This window comes from Lytechinus variegatus, chromosome 9, assembly GCF_018143015.1.
Source record: "Lytechinus variegatus isolate NC3 chromosome 9, Lvar_3.0, whole genome shotgun sequence".
NCBI classification, from domain to species: Eukaryota; Metazoa; Echinodermata; class Echinoidea; order Temnopleuroida; family Toxopneustidae; genus Lytechinus; species Lytechinus variegatus.
This window is the reverse complement of record NC_054748.1, coordinates 33,200,003-33,223,110: the sequence shown is the minus strand read 5'-3', so window position 1 is coordinate 33,223,110 and position 23,108 is coordinate 33,200,003. Positions and strand designations below refer to the sequence as shown.

Genomic DNA, 23,108 nt, shown 5'->3' with positions numbered 1-23,108 from the left:
CCTCTGACGTGCTTGAAGACCCTTTTTTGGGGGCGCTTGTCATTTTTGGGGGTTACGAAATCCTAAATTTGTGGTTGAAGACCTTTTTTTTTTTTTGCTTGTCAATTTTTTTTTCTGATACGAAATCCTAAATTTGTGGTTGAAGACCTTTTTTTTTTTTTTTTGCTTGTCAATTTTTTTTTCTGATACGAAATCCTATATTTGTGGTTGAAGACCTTTTTTTTTGCTTGTCAAATTTTTGGACGTACGAATTCCCCCCCCCCCCCCGGTGGAAAATCCTAGGTACGCCACTGGTAACAATAAAGGGTGCATTACCACTCAGTCTAAACCCACTTGGTCTACTTTCCATTTTGGTCTCATCCCACATGTTCTAGGCCCAGTATCTCTATAACCAGTTCGTTTACTTACTTTTGGCTGCCATCGCCGTTTTTCACCATTTACTATTTTTGTCTAATTTTGAGTTAGGCCATACCTTTCATCTAATTGGCTTAACATTGTTTACATTGTTTTGTCTGTTACGATTGGATGACCTATTTATGAACAAAGTATTCATTTGACAAAGTAGAAAATAATGGGTAGACGAAAGAGGAAATGAGACCATAATCCGGGACCATAAGCCATAATGAGACTAAATGAATTATAGAACAAGTGATTGTTAGACCAAACGGTAATTAGTCCAAATTGATGGTAGACCAAGTTTGCTCAAAATGGCCAGCAGGTTGACATATTCATGATATTGACTTCCCTTTTCCTTTAGTCCAGGAACGGATAGGGAAATTACACATTTAACTTGATTGATAATATAATACGTCATGTTGTTTTACCATGTAATTAACCCGTTTCCATCGCCACCAACTTCTTCCTTAAGTAGAAAGGAGAATCTTCCCCCCCCCCAGAAATTTAGGAAACATAATTTACGATTGTATTTTAACAAAATTCCAACAAAATGTGCCCTGCGGTCCACAAACTTGAATCTAAACCGTCCTAATTTGTTTTTCGTCTGCTTGCTTGTTTTGTTCGCACCTTTGCCTCTATGATTTGCCCCACCCCCTCCCGCTACTAGTAGGGGCTGGGGATCCTGCGTCCGGCAACGGCCACGATCATTTCTCCCAGCATTCCTCAGAGAACAAGATGAATAATGATACAGAAAACTCTCATTGATTTGGGATGATCAAAAGAAATAATTGCCAAGCTCCTGGATAAGCTTCTACCATCCCTTTTTCTTTCATAGGACTGTCAGTCCTGTGGACTTTCCCAAGCCAAGTGATAAGTCTCGTACAATGCTACGTGGGGTCTTTGGCTCTGTTTTTTTAATTACTGAGTCACTGCATGGGCCAAAGATGGATGACAAACTGACGATCGATATCCGTGTTAATCCTGTTCATGCCCAGAAAGGTGAAAGAGTGGCTGTGGATAAAAAGGGATTAACCAAGTAGTTAATCCTGTTAATAGAGAGATTCTCCAGATATGTGATTAACACACCATGGACCTATTACAAATAGGTCCATGAACAGATGAAGGCATGCATGATGAAGACAAAACCATGAAGCCACAAACCTCATACAAGACAGCATTGTGTGTGACCACACTGAAAACTGGCTTGAGAAAGTCCATATCCATAGAGTGGATAAAAGCTCGTCAAGAAATACTGTAAATGTTGGCTGGGGGAAAATCATGAACATTATTTTAAGAGATTAAATGTGCTCATTTTACTTCCTTCAAGTTTAAAATAATGTTCTTGATCGTTATTTCAGTCTTCTTGCTCTTGTATCTTTCTCTTCCAGGGCTACATTCCTCATCTAATAAGTGCCTTTGCGGAATGGGTGATGAGCATAGCCCTCATGGTCTTTTATCTCACCTACACCAAGGAGTTCTTCAACCTACAACTCCACATCATGGTCTCACAATGCGACTTACCCGATGCTCTATGGATCACCTGTCGCGAGGTCCTCTCTCCCCCGATCCGTACCCCGTCCCAACGCCCTACAAGGATCCGTGATGGCGGAGATGATGAGATCTTGGACGCCGAGATGGCGGAGGAGGGCGTGATCCCGCGTCCCTGTTGCCATAGGAACAGCCAAGAGTCGACTCGGTCGACGATTCCGCTTCATTCTGAGCACTCGCCTCTCTGTACCAAAAGTTCGGAGAAAGGGCACTTCTTGGTTTGATGTTTGATGACTAAGAGGAGCTGGGGGATATAGACTACGCTATGATCACGATGATTACAAGGCGGTCGACATGTTGACGCTGTGGTAGAGAGCACGATCTTTGAACGAGAGGTCATGGGTTCGATCTGCGACCGAGTCATACCAAAGACTTCTTTAAAAAATAAATAAGAATCGAACCATTTGCCTTTATGGAACAGTCAGCATAAACGATGGAAAATTATAACACTTTATCATGTTATACATGTACCATAACTAATTAACAGACCAATACAGCGACGTAAAGCAGATCCCCCCAAAAAAAATGTCTGTCTAATTTTATAGATGTTGCTGTATTTTTGTTGTTATCGCGATGCGACACATTTTTATTCTCGATATTCACAAACATTGCAACAACAAAAAAACTGAATACATGGCGAACATGTTTAACGGGCAAGTGTAAGTGTCTTATTAATAAAAGAAAAATATGTAATTTTCTACTCGAAGACGGTATAAATGATATTCATGTATTGTTAACATGAGTGATAATGTACACATACAACCCCGCAAACACAGGGCAGATTTGAAGAAAAAAACACTGACCCTGTAGCAAAATCCCTTTGAACAAAGTAAACGCAACCATTTCTGATCCATCGTGCAAAAGCGTGAAAGAAACATATCATCTGTTCAAAAAAATTGAAATCATAATGAAGAGTGTTCTCAAAATATATCAAAAATTCAAAGAATTTTCTCGAAATTCCTTGTAGGCTAACAAGTAGAGGACACGTGCGCAGTCAGAGGGATAACAATGGATTACGTTATGCAGTAGGAAGGGATTTTAAGATTCTGTTTTAATTCGATAGGGCAGATGTGTGAAACTACTTCATATTCTTAATCCTTTGATTCTTCATCTTGCATGTGAGACTTTGCCTTCAAGAAATTATACAGCAATTTACTTTAATATTCAATCATATTGAGCTAACAGCTGATAATAAGATATCGGTTTATATCCATTTGGTCTAATACCAATTCGTCCAATTACCAACCCGTCTACTATTATTTGGTCTACCATCAGTTCGTCCATTATCCACACATGGTCTAATTGCGATTTCGTCTAGTAGCCAGTTGGTCAAACAGCCATTTAGTCGATTTGGTCTAATTGGACTTCGTGTTAATTGGGCGAAATGAATGAAAAGAAAATTGACATTAGACTAACTGGTTGTAAGGCGAAATGGTAACAGACGAACTGGAGAGTAGACGAAGTGATTATTGGACCAAATGGTTATTGCACCAAATGGCTGTTAGACGAAATATTGATGGACGAAATGGCATTAGACTAGATGAAGCTAGACCATGTGCTGAGTGGACGAGGTTGCAATAGACGAATCGACAGTTTACCATCGAGGTACATGGCCAAGCAAGACCATCTTTTTTTTTTTTGGGGGGGGGGGGTATTCTTCTTTCCTCTTTAACATCCGCTTCCTCCTACTTTTCCCTTTTCTATGATATTATTTTCACTACAAAAAACCTTGCCCCCTGTGCCCTCCATTGCATCACTCCTTGCCAGATATAAGTTGCAATGATTTTAGATTGATGATTCTATAAATGAAGGTCATGTGTTTTTCTCAGGGGGGAGGGGGCGTCTTCAAATATTATCATGATTGACGGTAAGGGATTAGTTTTGGAGTTCAGTTTGTCGATGAGTTAAAGAATGTGTCAAGAATGTCAGAAAAAAATCAAAACTATTCTACGGCTTTGCCTGTATAAGGTTTCTCCGTGTATTATTTGAAAAAAGATACATCATGTGCATTTACATGATTTACAGACAGATTTACATGTTCCAATTGCATCAATCGTAATTATAATTGACTTGCAAAATTTGTATATATGTATATAATGTAGTGCATCACCGCGAGAGCTTTCCTATTCGAATAATGAATTCATCTTTTTATACTTTTCTCTAATATAATTCACTTGTTTGCGAATCATTACTATGCATTATGTAAAAATATCAAATACAGTATTATATATTATATTGTGCCTTTCTTTCAGAAATGCTTACTTAATTTCATACCATATGATATGCCTTTTTATATGTATTTACGAATTCACTGTGATATTATGCAATGTTTCATTAATGACATATATTTTCGAGTATTGGGTACATAGATGTATTTGTATTAAAATATGTATATTTGTATTGAAATCTATTCCGGCATTTTCAGAAATAAGACGAAAATCTTTTCAGATTCATTATTATTATCAGCCATGCTAAAAATGTATAATTGAATGACGATTAAATCAACAAGTAAAAATAAATTGATAAATAGATCAATCAATGAAGGTATATTGAAATAACATACTATGTTACCAGGGATGACCCCACCCCCCCAAAAAAAAAAATGATGGAATGAATAAAATAAATACATGAATACATGAATAAATAAACAAGTTGATGAAGTGGGTGAATAAATGATAACATAATAAATGAGTAGAAGAATGAATAAATAAATATGGAATAATGAAAAATAATCATCTTGTAGACCAGCATAATTAAAGATAATAATTTTGAGTGATGTACATGCAGCAATAATCTAAAAATCTAAAATGATGATAGTAATCTAAAATTTAATGTTTGTTTCCCCTAATCAAGTCCTTGCGTAAATAATGATCTCACAATCAACGTTTGTGGATCTATTTTCGATCAGCAATATTTTTTAATGCCTTCCTTTTAGAACAAAAGTAATTGTTTTTGGCCATCAAAATGCTTGTTAGGTTCTCCAACCATAGCAACAAGTAGTTTTTACATTGGGTCCCGACTGCCACCATGATGACTATGCTTATTTTCTTTTAATTATGTAAGAGTTTTGCAAGAATACTATGATGATTTCTCGGAGTAGTTAAGAATGATGTGTCCTTAATTAAGTACAATGTTGTTCTTCTGTTTGATTGATCGTGAAAGAGATTTTGTCATTAAAAATGTCGCATACAAAATGAGGCTCTAATGTTACAATGCAAACAATATAAATTAAAAAGGATTCGAACAAATAAATTAGACTGGAGTGTATGTGTTTGAAGTATTCCTGCCGTTGTTCTTAAAGCATTTAGTGTTTATAGACATCTTCGTAAGGCGTACCCGGGTGAGGGCGCTAAGGCAAAAGGGGGTATTACAAAGGGAATTGCAAACATAGAAAATGAGGGAGGGGATGGGGGGGAGCAGATCGAGTTTTAAAAGGGGAAAGAGAAATGAGAATAAAGAGGGGAGGGAGACAAGGGTGAAAGAATACAAAAAATAGAGGAAATTGAGTGCCTTTTTACACGTGGATCTTGAATCATCATTGTAATGATGATTGCTATTGTAATCGCGAATGTGATAAGCGTTACGTTCGTGGTTCTAATCATGTTCTAGTTTGGTTTAACACGTGGTAAATATTTGTCATTAGCCTTTTCATGGAATCATCATTTAAATTGCGATTTTTTTACCATGTGAAAGCAGGGTAGAAAAATAGGATAGAAAAGGGAGAAGAGAATCAGGATGGGAAAGAAAAGGGAATGGGAGGAGCCAAGTTGACCAGAGCGTAACCATGGAAATGGGGGCGTGAAATTGCACCGACACAGAAGAGTTCAGTCTTGCAACAGAAAATATGCAGCAATCTATAAACTTTAATAAAACACATATGAAGCAAATTATCTTACTTATTTTGCTGAGGTTATAACAAGATTAAAATTAATGCAAAGTTTATGCGAATATACCTTTTTTATTTCTTCGTTGGGAAAGCATGAGAGCGCGTGAGTCAAGTACAGCATTTGTCCTTTTCGACATGGAGGTGGCGCTATTAAAAAGTTTGATTGAAACTCTTGGTTGAGTGGCTACGGAGAAATCCGTTGAATGAAAACCGACTCACTGAATCATATTCTTAAAGAGTATACGAGCAACCATGGGCGGAAATCCCAGAGGGACAGGGGGACGTGTCCCCCTGCCTAAAATAGTAGGGGGACAAAATATCAAATGTCCCCCTACTATTTTTGGTCTTTTATGATGGAGAAAAACATCACTTCACAATCGAAATAATACTTGTGTTTTGGATTAAATGACCTTACATTTTGGGTGATAATCTTTTTTTTTTTGCTTGTCAAATTATATTTCGGTTAAAATGAGCTTATATTTGGGTGATAATCTTTTTTTTTTTCTTGTCAAATTTTCAAGGCCCTGGTCCCCCTAGCTTTGGGGACAGATTTCCGCCCATGCGAGCAACATCAGTGAGGGGGAGGGGTTTACAGTGACCGTAAATTCAGGTAGGGGGGACACGCCGCTTCAAAAAGCGATAATGCAGTAGAAAAGGGATTGTTACCCACATTAATAATGAGTACTCAAAGGTAACATTATTTTTTGGGCTGTACAGCACCAAAACAGAACTTTCATAACAATCTGGTCAGTGAGTTCAACTTATTGAAGGTCAAGTCCAGCTCAAGAAAATGCTGACTTAAATAGAGAAAAATCAAACTAACATAGTGCTGAAAATTTCATCAAAATCGGAATGTAAAATAAGAAGTTATGACATTTTAATGTTTCACTTATTTTTCACAAAACAGTGATACGCACAACTAGGTGAGTCAGTCGATGATGTCCATCACTCACTATTTCTTTTGTTTTTTTATTGTTTGAATGATACAATATTTCATTTTTTTAAAGATTTGACATTAAGGACCAACTTGACTGAACCATATAGTATAAAACAATGCTCCTTATACATGTTCAGGAAGGAATTAATCGTTGTATCACTTGACAATGAGGAGAAAGTTAGAATATTTCACACTTCATATAATAAAATAGAAAAGAAGAAATAAGTCTCCTCATTTGCATACCAGCCAGAATGTGCATATAACTGTTTTGTGAAATTAAGCGAAACTTTAAAATGTCATAACTATCTGATTTTACATCCAATTTTGATGAAATTTTTAGTGTTATGCTTGTTGGATTTTTCTCGTTTTATTCAAATCAATTTTTTGTCGGCGTGGACTTTTCCTTTAAACCATGCTCGAGGAGGCGCGATAGCTCAGTCGGTAGAGCGGGGGATTCGTATTCCGGTGACCCGGGTTCGATTCCCACTTGGTGCGCTAGTGCCCTTTGGTAAGGCATTGATCCTCAGTACCAGGTCCTTCGGAGAGGACCTTAAGCTGTCGGTCCTCTGGTTGCTTGCTTTCAAGCATTCATGCTTTCTTAGCAGTCAGTAAAAAATCACCACCACCACCCGATTGTTCTTCGCACCACCCCCATATGTATTACATGGGTCTATTTGTAAATATGAACTACACTACTCGGACCAGTCTGAAATCCAATTCTGAAATCATCGTTAATCGCATTAGACAAAATTTGATCTTCGTAAGATAAGAGTATACTGATCAACTGAACATGTAAATCTATATACTTTTGATAGATTTTGATAGATTTTGACATATTGATAGCGAACAAAATCGCATACATTCGTTATTCCGAAGCTTCGTTATTCCGAAGGTTCGGTCGGATATTCCGAAGGTTCGTTAATCCGAAAACGAAATAAGGTTCGTTGTTCCGAAGGTTCGTTAGTCCGAAAACGAAGTGAGGTTCGTAATTCTGAAGGTTCGTTGATCCGAAAAAGAAATGAGGTTCGTAATTCCGAAGGTTCGTTAGTCCGAAAACTTAATGATTAACTAACCTTATTTCGTTTTCGGACTAACGACCCTTCGGAACAACGAACCTTATTTCGTTTTCGGATTAACGAACCTTCAGAACAACGCCACAAATGTTCGGATTAACGAACCCTTTTACGTTTACGGAGTAACGAACATCGAGGTATAGGCAATTTGCATGTTTCGGAATTACGAAGTGTTACCAACAAAATAACCCGCCCCCTTCTCTTTCTTTTGCTTCATATTTCTTGTACATGGGATTTTTTTGAGGGAAGAACCCCCCCCCCCCCCTCTACAAAACAAATCCAGAGTGTAATACATAAAATATATTAAGTATAATTATTGCAAGTTATGGGCCTACAATGAAGAAGATTGTAAAGTCATGATAAATAAAATGATCGTATGTTATCATAAATGTTCATATCTGTGTGAAATAGACCATTTTATGAAAGACTATTGATTATTTCTATCACTTGAAAATATCGGAGTTGCAGCACGGCAAGGGGGAAGGGTGATTAAATTCTAATTTGTAAGCATGATATTACCTCGCATTGTTGCGTATTTCGACTCCCCAAATCTAGTCAATCTCTGTACCCCCTCCCATAATTTATGGTATAGATAAATATCAAAATCTAGAATAAATTCGGCACTTAATCATGATATATAATACAATATTCCAATGGTAATTTCTCAGCAATGTCTATTCACCTTGACCTTGTCTCATATCATTGATTTGCACCAAATAATAAAACTTCACCTTTGAGCAAATAATTCTAAACATTTAAAGGTATTGTGAGCAGCCGGTTTAGAAAATTCTCTAACCAAGATAAAACACGTGTACAAGTGCATGTATTAGAACTAATAAACCCTGAAAACAACCATTTTTTTAGAATGAAAAGCTAAAACTACAAGCAAACCCCGATTTTGTAAATAGGCGTCTTATAGACACCTAAATAGTACACATAAGTGTACGGGATGAAATTAAGATGGTGTTTCCGGTCACTTTATATTTCAATTCATGAAGCACTAAATAATCATTTTCGAACGCAATTTTTTTCCGGGCTTCGTTTTTGGAACATGTCACAGGCACAGGTGACAAGTGTGACCTTCTAGCTCAGATTTTTTGAAAGTCAAACCAATGTTAACCAATCACTTTAATAAATCCATATTGTACATTCCATGTGGGCCCGTACAATTAATGATAAAAGTCTGGTGGAATTTTTTTTTCGCGTCCTAGAAAATTTGACCTTGTTCGATGCACCAAACAAAAAATAATCAGATCATTGATTTGCAACAATACAACTTCACCTTTGAGCAAATAATTCTAAAGCTTTAATAAATCCATATTGTACATTCCTTGTAGGCTCGTTCATTCATTGAAAAAAGTCTGGTGGATTTTTTTTTGCGTCCTAGCAAAAATTGACCTTGTTCGATCAACCAAACAGATAAAAATCAGATTATTGAAAACTTCAATTTTGAGCAAATAATTCTAAACCTTTAGTAAATCCATATTGTACATTCCATGTGGGCTCGTTCATTCATTGAAAAAAGTCTGGTGGAGATTTTTTATATTCATTGTTTTTTTTTTCGCGTCCTAGAAAATTTTGACCTTGTTCGATCAACCAAATAAATAAAAATAAGATCATTGAAAACTTCAATTTTGAGCAAATAATTCTAAATCTTTCATAAATCCATATTGTACATTCCAAGAGGGTTCGTTGAATCACTGAAAAAAAGTCTGGTAGTGATGTCATATTACGTTCGAGTTTTTTCGCGTCCTAGAAAAGTTTGACCTTGTTCGATCAACCAAATAAAATCAATAATAAAAAAAAATACGCGATAGGAATTAATCTATTTTGATTTTGTTCCCTTACAGATATGTTATAGGACGCGTAGAATTTATTCTTAATCTGATTCAAGATATCACATCACCTGGCTTGACTCTTGATACTAATATGCTCATATGCGATATTATAAAAGACCTGTGGAATTTTTCTTTGATCTGATTCAAGATATCTCTTGCTTTGAACAACACATCCTTTGCATATTCTTTGAGTGCATCCATATTGTATGGAATAAAAGACTTGTTAAGCATGTATTGTACATCATGAATAAACAAATAATGGAGTGAATTTGACTAAAAGTATTTAAGAAAAAAGAAGAAAAACCCAATCATGCTTACGAGCAAGACAGGTGAAGGTAACGATTAGTGTGAGAAAGCTATTATATTGTGGGCATGGACGGAAATCCCAGGGGGAACAGGAGGTACGCCCCCCCCCCTACCCAAAATAGTAGGGGGGGGGACAATATCAAATGTCATCCTACTATTTTTGGTCTTTTATGATGGTAAGAAAAACATCATTTAAAATCGAAATAAAACGTGTATTTTAGGACGAGATGACCTTACTTTTGGGATGACAACCTTTTTTTTTTTTGCTTGTCATATTTATTTTCCTCGAAATGACCTTAAATTTTGGGTGATAACCTTATTTTTTGTTGCTTGTCAAATTTTCCAGCCCCTTTTACCCTACCTTTTGGGAGAGATTTCCGCCCCTGAATTCCGTTTATTCATCTTCCTCTCTTTCCTTCATTTTTCTTTCTTTTTTTAAGGGGGGGGGGTGTTTGACCTGCTCTCAACTTCATTCTACTTTTATACTTAATAGTTTTATATCATATTAAGAAATGAGTATTTTTTCATTTGAACGAAACATTATCCATTCATTATTTTTTGACGAGAACATGATTATACATTATGCAACACTGTATACCACTGGAGTATAGATAAGAAGGCTTAGGGCCTTGGAACACCCCCCCCAAAAAAAAAAAAAAAATCATGACCAAGAAGAACATGAGAGAAAGAAAGAACATAAAGAGAGGAAAGGGTGAAATATGATATGATTTCTGAATATTAGGTATATATTAAAAGCTATCTCCAAATAAGATTTTTTTTGTACCAAATAGGTCGATTTTTTTTCCTCCTTGGAGTCCCAACTATAAACAAATTTGTTCAAACGACCTCCATTATTTAAGGATTAAAAAGAAACTCTATAATAATCTATTACTGAGTGCATCGGTGGAGACAAAAGTGATATTTGTTGAAAAATAGAAAACTTATAAATTTTATGAGAATTAAAAAAAGATAGAAAATAATCTTGTAATAAAATATGAATACAAAACCTCTATCCATGCTATCATATCGACCTACAAATAAACTGATAGTGCTTACTGGAGATTTCAAATTTAATACAAAGTGAAAATTATGTTCGAAAATCGCGTCGTAGTCAGATCAGTTATTATGCGCAGGGCTTATATCGTGATGCGTATCTCTACGTATCAGAGACCTAATTCATTTCCCATAGACTGGTGTTTTAAAGTGGCACTAAAAAAATCATATAAATAAAGAAGAAATATGAGGGTTGAATGTTCACTACCAGTCAGACATCCCATATCTGACCAGAAAAGGGTACCTGGACAGGTTCATTTTAAAAAATAAATCAGCATTTATGAAGACTACACCTGACAGGATCAAATTCATCACTTGAGAGAGTAAAATGGCCCTAATTCTTCCGCCAGTAAAAACAATATATATATATATATATATATATATATATATATATATATATATATATCTTTCCAATTTAGAAAAAGAATTTCAGTAGGTACCTTCCCTAGAATCAGTGTTAGATTGTCAATCATATTCATTCATTTTTGTCAATCAGCAAGATCGAATTCAAAAATTGAGAATGGGTTGGCTCGAATGAATATATTTTGCCTGCCAGTTGTAATTATAGGCCCGTGTACCTCTGAAGCCCGCCGCACACCTTCCGATAAGTCTGCGACCCGATTTTGGAACACAACGTAGTAGAATTGGATGCTTAATGTTATTGAGGCACGAAATATCTGAATGTGTAATGTTTTAAATCATCATGCGAATACCTACATAGTATCCTATCATCCTTGTTAGTATAAAAGCGAATTTAATATCTAGTCTTTATGACGTTATATAGCAATTGTACGATTGGCGACGGTTTGATAAAAAAATTGGCCTTTACTCCAAAATAAAAGTTTGCTGTCAGCCAAAATTGTTGTATTAGTATTCTTTCAAATTAATTTGGACCTAAAATAGAAAGATACTTTTCATTCACATTTTCAACAAGTGAGCAAAATGTGATTTGTTCCAAAATCGGATCGTCAACCAGTCGAAAGGTGTGCTGTGGCCTAACCAGTGCAGGTTTATTAATCAGCTTATTTGGCACTCAAATTATTCACAAAGTCTGTCTGGGAATGATAAATAAGAGAGTTGTCTTCACCATTAAAGAACTATATAGGGAAGAGCATAGTAAACATATTACACACACATATATATAGTGAATTCCCTGGACCCAAGGGAAGAACAGTTTTGTTATATTAACAAAGCTGAGTGGGTTTATCCAGCCATCTCACTATACTTTTGATTTTATTCTGTACATACATTTACCTTGTATTGTTTTTAACATTGTGATATGAAAAAATAAATACCAATACCAATGAATGAATGAATGAATGAATTTAAATCAGAGCGATATCGATAACATTGAGAGGCTATATTTTCATATATTTTTACAAAGGTTCACGGTCTTTAATTTCTACATCAACACAAATGAATCCAACTGTTCATTTCATCTTGAATTTTGTAAGTATTGTTATGGTATAAGTATTTATCTATTGTCCATAAAACGAAATTCTTCTAGTTTACGTGTCGTGCAAATACATACTAAAGACAAGAAACTATGTAAATTCATACACAATACATGAACAATCATTACGCTTTCAATCACTGATTTGTGGAACATTATGATCTTCCTGTCAATCCTTTCTGCAAATATGTCAACGCAACATCAAAATATTGATTTGTGTATGAAGTTTTATAAAGCACATAAATATAATAATCATGATAATATTGTTATAACAATTAAAGACATCAGACTGCCTCAATCGTATGCATTCAAAAGTTGAAGAGTATCCCTATCTATTTACTTATTTATAAAGTAACATTCTCGTGTAGATATACTGGTGATACATTTAAAATACATTTAAAAGATAATACATTTAATGCATTTAAGATGTGACAGTCAAGGAGATAAGTATACCAAAGACCGATGATTATATTATTCATAAAGAATGGGATTTTCGTATCGATATACTGGTAATAATAACATAGCTAACACTAACCCCTACTTTATCATGTTTTGATAATAGTTTAGAATACATTAACTCAAAGAAATAGTTTAATATACTATGACAATTACCCTCACTTTTTCATGTTTAACATCTACGCATAATAACAAAGACATTAATTAATACATTTAAAACGTGACAAAGAGATAAGTATGAGAAAGACCGATGGTAATATTATTCATAAAGAATGGGATATAAAAAGTTGGGTTAAATACATGGGAGCTATTATAAGCACAATTCGTTTTTTTTTAAATAACAGAAAAAATGAGAAAATATTGGTAAAGGTTTGATGAACATCCTTCAAACAATAAGAGTAGGCCTAATGATTTTTTTAAAACAAAATTTGTGACGACATGCGTCATGCGTGAGCAACTTTTCTGTATGTCATGTCATGGTATAAATTGTGAATATTTTTCGTATAGACAGGGGTATGAAATGACGGGTCAGATGATCCACAGCATTCACTATCAGATTTTGTTTTTAAAAATGTATTTATTGAAATTGATATCACATAACATTATGAAAGAGCTGCCCGTCTGTAACGACACAAAATACAAATTTGAACATTTCACAACGCCCATATCCTTTTACCTATTTCTTCATTCCTTCATCAATATACAATTCTTTATATTTTCTGCTTTGATTAATGCCCGATCATTAAGATGAACTCCCTCTCTTTTTAGAGTTCCCTTTCTACCCAATATTTGGTAATTTTTACACTATTTTTTATTACCAAATGCATGTTTCACATTAAAGGCCAATGGGTTACACTTCGTAATTCTGATGGTTCGTAATTCCGAAACACGTAAATCGCCCATACCTCGATATTCTTTAATCCGAAAACGAAAAAGGTTCGTTAATCCGAACATTTGCGGCGTTATTCCGAAGGTTCGTTAATCCGAAAAGGAAATGAGAGTCGTAATTCCGAAGGTTCGTTAGTCCGAAAACGAAATGAACAACGAACCTCATTTTGTTTTCGGATAAACGAACCTTCGGAACAACGAACCTCATTTCGTTTTCGGATTGTCGAACCTTCGGAACAACGAACCTCATTTCGTTTTCGGATTAACGAACCTTCGGAATATCCGAACCTTCGGAATAACGAAGCTTCGGAGTTACGAATGTATACGGGCCAATGGACCTAGTTATTTTGAGATGACAAGTATTTGATCATGAGATGGCGATAGCATTCGCCCATTTTCATCCTCGTTTGAAATTGAGCGCCAGAAATTCATCAATTCATCCACCATCTCAGAGGGCGCTGTCTGCCGAAAGTAAGCTGTCTGTGTGAAGAAATCCAAGAGTTTGTTACCAAAGTCAGACTGGTCGTCGAACACTTCAGTGATGTCCCATTTCATAATAACATCTGATGCGATGACATTGAAGCCTTGACTCTCAGCGAACTCTTTAACATCCGTTGAAGTTAGCGATTCGAATGATTGAATAGCTTCTGTTAACCATGCAAATTTGCTGAATGATTTGGAGATGAGGTCACCTAAAGGTATGCCACACACACACGCCAAATAAAACGAATATTAATAAAGAACCATTAACATGATCAATATGTAATAATAAAAGAGGCGTAAAAGGATCAGGGTCCCGTTTCATAAAGAGTTACAACAGTTATAACTTTGCCATTATGGCAACCACCATGGCAACAGGGCTCAGCAGCCAATCAAAGTCAATGTTACCATGGTAGTTGCCATAATGGCAAAGTAACAACAATTGCAACTCTTTATGAAATGGGCCCCTGTTCTGGGACCGTATCATAAGAGTATGTATCCTGCTTGATGCAAAATTGTTTATACCTCATTCCGATTGATGTTGTACTTTAAATTTGACTATGTATTGTTTGATTTTGTTGTGCTTTGTGAACGGAAAATGAATAAATCTAAATCTAATCTAATCTAATTTGAGAAAAAAAAATCAGACACAATGAAGTCGCACAATTTATAATTATTAGCCAGTTCAGTTCAACAAAAATACATCAAATAACAGATACAATAAAAATATTCATGGAAAAAGAGGAAATGGTTTTCCACAGGCTGTTTTTAATACCTAACACGATAACATACATTCAAATCATACGTAAAAGATGCGATTATCAGTCCAGCTAGGCTTCCCATAGAGATAGCGTCAACCTGTCATGCTTGTGGAGTAGCCCTAAAACGGGCATCTGGTTCCATCTTATTTCTAACTCTTATAACTATATATTAACAGTCGATTGTTGTTGATTCGAATCATTTTAAGTGGTATTTTATGCTACATTTAGAAAAAGTTGTCACTTCAACATTTATATTGATTGTTGATTTAACATTTACAACAGCTTTGACAACTCTTTTCATTTCATTTTGTTGTGAAGCCCAATAATAATGATGAAGGCCTGGTCACACAGCGGGAACTTTGTTGGAGCGTTCCTTGAACGGTAGGGAGAGAGAGCCGAATTTTGACAACGCTCGTCACCGCGCACAAAATGGGGTAAAATCGAAAACACGGGTAGTGCCTTAGCGGTGCACCGCTGAAGCCTGCGTTACTTTAGCGTTGGTTTTACGGTAGCGAGTGTTCTTACCGGTGACGCGAGTGTTGATAGAGCTGCGTTCTGCGCATGCGGGTGTTGGCTCGGCGGGGGTTTAAAGTTGGTTTAGCGGCATACCGCTTTTACTACGGAGCTGAACGGATATCTTTGATAAAAGTCTTGATAGATTCCAAATGGTCTCTTAGTCTATTTCTCCCCGTATTTATAGACAAATACTGGTCCCACTCCGACACCTCCATACCAAAGCCAAAACAAAATTCATCACCGCTATGGATCGCTGTTTCAACGCCCGACACCGTTCAAGCAACTCCATGTCCGCTCGTAAAACGCTTACAACCGCTCCTCGGCAAAGTTTGTGCAACGTTTAAAGCAATGTTCCGGGCTGAAAGTATCTATACCTTAATAAATAGAGTAAAATTTATATAGCGAAATGCCAAAAATTTCATAAAAATCAGGTAACAAATAACAAAGTTATTGCATCTTAAAATTTACCAATATTTTTATATTATATGCACATCGGCACATCGTCATGAATATTCATTAGGTGGGCTGATTATGTCACATCCCCACTTTTCCTTTTCTTATGTTATTACATGAAATAATAAATGTTTTATTTTTCATAAATGATGTGTCTCCATTATGGTGAAATAAGTTGCGGCAATAAATAGCTAATGCACTTAATCAGTTGTCATTCCAAATGTTTTAGTTCTTGATAGAAATTTTTTGAATAAACCTAATTTCATATAATAAAATACAAAAGTTAAAGTGGGATATGACATCATCAGCCCACCTTATGAACATTCATAAAGACATGCTTAGAACTGTTTCACCGGAATAATGCAAATCTTTAAAATTAAATAACTTTGCTATTTGTTATCCGATTTGGATCAAATTTTTAGCATTTTGCTTTGTTAATTTTACTCTATTTATTGAGGTATAAATATATCCAGCCTGGACCATCCCTTTAATTGCCATCCGGGCAAGCTGGCGAAGAAGCGGTGGTCCAGCGTTAAAGATTTCCTCGCTTGCCTAGCGTTGACCCAAGCACCCAGAAACTTGCGTCCATAGCGGTGCCAAACTTTGACCGGGCGTTGTTGGAGCGGTGACGAATTTTGCCGGAGCGGGAAATTGCCCGCTCTTCACGCTCGCAATATTTTGTGGAGCTCAAAACTTTAGGAGCGGTAGGAGGAATCGACGGACCATCACCGGTGGCCGAACTCCAGCAAAGTTCTGGCGGTGTGACCAGGTCTTTACATACTAAAAAATCCATGGGGTGCTGATGTGCACCAGAATAATTTCCGGCATCCCCAGCAAGAAACTCCGCTTCCTTACCCCCCCCCCCCCGGAATAAAAAAAAACACCAAGTTCATGAAGTCGTTGTGTATTACCTTTCTTACAAACTACAATGATGAATCCATCGTCTTTCATCATGGATGTCAACTGTGAGAAGGTCGTCTGAAGGTCAGCGGTATAATACAGTGAGTGTATGGAGGTGATAAGATGGTACTTGGTTCTTGCCAAGGTGCTCGTGGTCGCGAACTCAGTCAAGGAACCATTGAAAGATTGAAAGGTAATGGGAGGTTTGTTATCGACATTCAATGAAGCCACTCTATCTTTGAAGGTTTGGACCATACTCTCGTTAGGATCCACTGAAACACTGCTTATGGATGCATAGAATGATTGAAGACTCTTCAGTATGTGAAACTCATGAGGACCTGTGTTACAAACAAATATAAATACACTCTAAAAATATTCGGTTAAAGGAGAATGAAACCTTTGGAACAAGATAGCTTGTGTGAAAAACAGAAAAATCAAAGAAACAGATCAACGAAAGTTTGAGAAAAATCGGACAAATAATGAGCAACTTATGAGCATTTGAATATTGCGATCACTAATGCTATGGAGATTCTCAAAGTGGCAATGCAACAAAGATGTATGATGTCACTTGTGAACAACTCTCCCCATTACATTAGTATAAATTTCACTTTAATTGCCTCTTTTATCACATCTATCAGTAGATCATGTGTTCTTTATACAGAATGGCATGTAATACAGATTTTTAAAGAATACATCATGGATAAAGAGTTTGTATCACCACAAGAAAAAGCTGAAAGAGACATTTTGAGGGTATTTTATAGTTGTTCACATGTGACATCACACATCCTTGTCGCATTGCCAATGGGAGGATCTCCATAGCATTAGTGATTGCAATATTCAAATACTCACAGCTTTCTCATTATTTGTCCGATTTTTCTCAAACTTTCTTTGTTCTTATTCTTTGATTTTTCTGTTTCGACACAATCCTACTTATTCCAAAGGCTTCATTCCCTGCTCCGTTTATGAGGGTAATTATGTGTCCAACAAACATTGGGTATTTCATTTTTGTATTTTCATGTATCCAGTATGATGAAAATTTTGCCCATGCTAAAGTAATTGCTGCTTATTTTTTTTAAACCTTACTGGAAAGTATGCTTAACGCATTGGGTAAAATACTGCCTAAAATTCGCGCTCGTATTATTACTGTAAGAAGATACGCAATGCCATCCCTTTCATGATTTGCAAAATTTGTCCCGTTTTTATGTCTGAAATCGCAATTTTTCCGCTCACCTTCGCGCTCGCGTCAATTGCTTAGTTATATACCTATCCCGTTTATGATTGCAAAAAGTGCTGAAGAATATATATTTCTAGGTCGGAATGTCAACATTTTTAGCTCGTGCTTCGCGCTCGCACTATTTAATTTTGGTAATATTTATCGTCTTCATGGCTAACTGCAAAAAGTCGGTAACAGGGGCCGAGGAACGGTTTTCAAAGTGGGGGGGGGGGGCTGACCATGCAAAAAAATCACAATCATATGATCATATTTACGTTTTTGTACAAGGTCTTGGAAAAAGTCCCCCCCCCCTCCCCCCCGTTTCCGCGGGTCCCATTTGGATCAGGTCTAGTAACATATGCATCACAAACTGCCCAAAATGTTCAATTTTCAGGACAAAATACATGAAATTTCCAAAAGTTTGAGTTAGTGCTTCGCGTTCGCAATATTTATATAATATGTCATATTATATCAAATTTTATTCAATTCAATTAATCTTTATCAAAGCCGATTAGGGAGACTCTTTAAGGGATGGTTCAGGCATGAGATATTTATATCTAAAATAGAGTAAAATTCACAAAGCAAAATGCTGAAAATTTGATCAAAATCGGGTGGGTGCTTCATGAAAGTTGTCAGCACTGACTAAATTGTCAGTGCTGACTATTTTAGTGAAACCCTTGGTTTTGATTGGCTGAGAGACTCTGACTGTTACTATGCTAACAGTTGGAGAAAGACAACTTTCCAGTGCTGACAACTTTCATGAAACGGTTCCCGGATAACAAAAAAAAAACGTAATTATTGAATTTCAAAGATTTGCATAATTCCGGTGGAACAGTTCTAAGCATGCACTAGGCAGACTGCCCCCCCCCCCGACAAGCCACCACTGATGCAGGGGACGTACCCTGTTCCTCCCCCTGACGAGTCACAACTGATCCAGGGGAAGCGCCCCTCCCCGCCCCCCTTTAAAAAGCAAAATTAATAATTTGTAATGTAAAAGTGCAATGAAAACAGAAGTGTGCCCCTTCTTTTTAACTTTTTTTTTTGCTTGTCATTTTTTTCTGGTACGAAATCCTTTATTGGTGGTTGAAGACCTTTTTTTTATCTTATTTTTTTTGCTTGTCAAATTTTTACGCGGACGAAATATCCTCCAAAAAATTCCCTACGCCCCCTTCTGGAAAATCCTCGGTACGCCGCTGTAAGCATGTCTTTATGAATATTCATTAGGTAGGTTGATGATGTCATATCCCTCTTGTTCTTTTGTGTTTCATTATATGAATTTAGGTTTATTCAAAAATTTTCTACCAAAAACTAAAACAAATGGATTTTAATGCCGCAACTTATTTCATCATAATGGAGACACAACATGTACACATGTATGAAGATGTGAACCAATTATGATTTCATGTAATAACATTAGAAAAAGGAAAGTGGGGATGTGACATCATCAGCCCACCCAATGAGTATATTCATGACGATTTGTATATCACTATTTTCACAAAATATTGATAAATTTTAAATTCAATAACTTCTTTATTTTGTTATCCGATTTTGATGAATTTTTCAGCATTTCGCTTTGTGAATTTTACTCTATTTATTGAGAGATAAATATTTTCAGCCCGGACCATCCCTTTAAAAAAAACAACATAATACTGTTCAAAGGTAACATAATGTAGAGCCGCTCATCACAGAATGTATACATGTTCCATGGTGCATTGAGACAAAACGAAATACATGTAAACGTATCATTACAGTGGAAAATAAAATTACAAAATTATTTTCTAAAAATATTGAAAGGCTTGTAAGACACACCCGGCGGCACACCTAAAAAGGCCCGCAGGCAAGGTAGCCTACAAGAGAGAGAAGAAAGCAGCTTTGGAGCCACTAGCGTACCTAAGGAGGGCTGCCTCCCCCCCCCCCCCCCCTTTGAGAAGCAAAATTAATAATTTGTAATGTAAAAATGCATTGAAAACAGACGTGTGCCCCCCACTTTTAAACATTTTTGTTTTGCTTGTCATGTTATTTTTCTGGTACGAATCCTTTATTTTTTTGTGGTAGAAGACTTTTTTTGCTTGTCAAAATTTAGGGCGGACGAACTTGACCCCCCCCCCGTGGAAAATTATAGACACGCCACTGGTGAGGCACATGCACCTGAAAGGTAGCCTGTGCAAGAGAGAGAGAAGAACGCAGCTTTGGAGCAGTAAGCTGAGGGAAAAAGGGGATCACGTGAAGACAAGAGAGAGGAGTCGTATTATTCCATAGCTTTGAACCATACACTGTGATGAGCATGGTGAGCATGATTGATTTCATTAACCATGTTAACGGGGTGAGGAGATGTCTCGTGTAGTAAGAATGAAAGAAGTCTGTTGAAGAAAACATGTTGTCAAAAATATGAGGTAGAAATTGTTTGTGATATTTTTACATGAATAAAGCCGTTTGGTATTTAACAATGTCATGAAGTCGTAAAGTATTCAGATGCATATAGAGTGGGCGTGTGAGCGCGGAATTCTGCAGACGTGAGAGTGCGGATGACCCTTTTTTTAGAGGATCAGTATACGGTTCAAATGTCCTCTTTTTTTATTTTATTGATTTATTTCATTTCTTTTCTTTCCATAATCCACATACAAATCAAAAATACATAAATACAATTACAAACAAAAATGAACCAAAATAATGACCCTTACATCTGCAAAAATTTGGTAATGTAAATTATACGATTAAAATACGATACTTATATCATCATTTTATCGTGTGTATGTTAAAAAAGAATGGGTGAAATGAAAAGAGAGACCAGCCGAAAAGCTTGGCTTGTTGGACGCTGATCTCTCGAATTCGTAAATAATGTAAATAATGTAATATAATGTGAACTTGGTAAATGATCATTCGAATCATTGGAACGTAAATAGTATGATAATCGCTGAAAGTGTGGAAGATAAATGCATGGTCATGGATAATTAAAAAAAAACCATGATATGTTTCCATGGCAAAACAGTATTATACAGTGCGCATCAAAAAAAAGTTCACACTCAGAAAAATATTTACTGATTTCTTTCAATAGAGAGTGAGAATCTTTAGAAATAATTTGGGGAAGAGTATTTTGGAGAAAAAAGGCTGATAAGGTGATATTTCACATTTATGTTGCTTTAAAAGAATAAAATCAAGAAGTTAGTTTGCGAGTGTTAGGACTACCCTCAAAGAAGCATACAAAAATCAACTTTGATCGGCCGATCTGGGAAAATATGGGGAGGGTGGAACAGTTTTATTGGCGAAATAAGCTGGATCCGCCCCTGAATTTGTAATAGAGTTTTTGGTTCAGAATAATGAAAAAAAAGACAAGGATTAAGGTTTGTTGAGGTGTGGAGGTTAGATTTCCATCGGAGCAACTAAATATCATGGAACCTGTTAGGTATCAAATTATTATTTTTTTTATATAACAGTTTTCTTTAAAACAGTAAAGATTCTTGGAAAGAATTAAAAACAAACAACATCCTGCATACCTTCTCCTACTCCTACACTCAGGATACTGAACTCTTCATCGCGGTCATAGGCATCAGTCAGTATCTTCATCACTTTGGTGTCAAAGTATTGACTCACTTTTTCAACAAGAAACTCCTTCTGGGCGATCTTATAGAATGCATTGTAGTAAGTATCTTCGTATCGTTCATGATTGCCTGTCAGAGGAATTATATCTGTTGCAGACATTTTCAAGATGGAGTCATATACAAAATAGCACGCGCTAGACTTCGACAACCGACAATTGGACAACCGACAAAAGAGAATGTTAATGATTCGTTTTCACCATGTACATGTAAGTTCACGTTTATCACGGCCCATTAAACCACGTCGACCAAAGGTGCAATGAACTCGTGGAGCCGATCATCGACATTATGGGGGGGGGGTTCGAGTTGAATGAAAATTTGACAAGCAAAAAAAAAGAGGTCTTCACTTTTAAAAGGGGGAAGGGGCACACCTTTTTTTTTAAAGAATTTTTACATTAAAATTTTTTCAAAGGGGGGGGGCACGGGCCGGCTGTGCCCCCCCCCTATGGATCCGCCAATGCCCTACATTATTTTGAGATAATCAGCAATCGCTTGTGCAACCCATTCCGCGTCATAATTGACCTTATCTGTCCTGGTGCCCGATAAAGTATCAAACTCAACTAAAAAAATTTGCGTAACTTGATTTTCAGCGAATGAGGCACCCGTATTCGTGACTTGCACTTGATTATTTGGGGGTTATTTTTACTTGCGTACAGAGGCGTCGATCATGGGGGGGGCAGGGGGGGCGATCGCCCCACCAATGAAAATATTGGGGGGGCTAACATATCGTTTTGCCCCCCCAATAATTCCGTATGTGCAAAAAATAAAATAAGATTGTAATGTTACACAGAAATCAGCAAGCGAGACTGAGATACACAACTCATTCTTTATTTAAAATCGTGCTTAAAATGTCCGATTTACAGATTGGAATATATAAAAATTTTCAGCTCGCGCTTCGCGCTCGCATCATTTCTATAACAAAATCCTTATTTTTCATGATTAAATAGATGAACAGAATGACCCGTTTTCAGTTTTAAACCCCAAAAGAATTCCCGCTTCGATTTGCAATAATCTTTTGTTGGATCTTATTTTATTTATCTTGTTCTTTATTAAAAACTCAATATTTTCAGATCGAAATATCAAAATTTTCAGCTCACGCTTCGCGCTCGCATCCATTGTTTGGTTTTTAGATACCCATCTTAATCATTGGTACCAAAAATGCTTAGACTATCAAGCCTTCAGGTCTCAGCTCGGTCTTGGCACTCGCTTTATCTGTGTAGTGAGACATGTATTCTCATGAATTACTACAAACAGTCCGAAACAGGCATCTTTTTTCTGTTATCAGGTCAGTATATCAAAAAATTTCAGCTCGCGCTTCGCGCTCGCATTAATTTGTTGCTGAAATATGTGTCTCT

General features: G+C 36.3%; 2 protein-coding genes across 2 annotated transcripts in view; one reads left to right on the top strand and one right to left on the bottom strand.

The window, feature by feature from the left end:
* LOC121421789 (DNA damage-regulated autophagy modulator protein 1-like) overlaps positions 1–2,457 on the top strand; it is a 47,180-nt gene extending 44,723 nt beyond the window's left edge. Inside the window, exon 7 of the mRNA XM_041616589.1 lies at positions 1,785–2,457. Within this exon, the coding sequence (XP_041472523.1) occupies positions 1,785–2,168 (384 nt within the window). The 3' untranslated portion in view covers positions 2,169–2,457. The remainder of the gene's footprint in view (positions 1–1,784) is intronic.
* Positions 2,458–14,074: 11,617 nt separating this feature from the next.
* LOC121422087 (histamine N-methyltransferase B-like) lies at positions 14,075–21,856 on the bottom strand. The gene is made up of 3 exons (XM_041616896.1): positions 21,652–21,856; positions 16,956–17,282; positions 14,075–14,526 (listed from the first exon to the last, which is right to left on the bottom strand). Exons 1-3 carry the CDS (start codon positions 21,854–21,856, stop codon positions 14,177–14,179), a joined length of 882 nt encoding a protein of 293 aa, XP_041472830.1. The 3' UTR covers positions 14,075–14,176.
* Between the last annotated feature and the right edge of the window lie 1,252 nt (positions 21,857–23,108).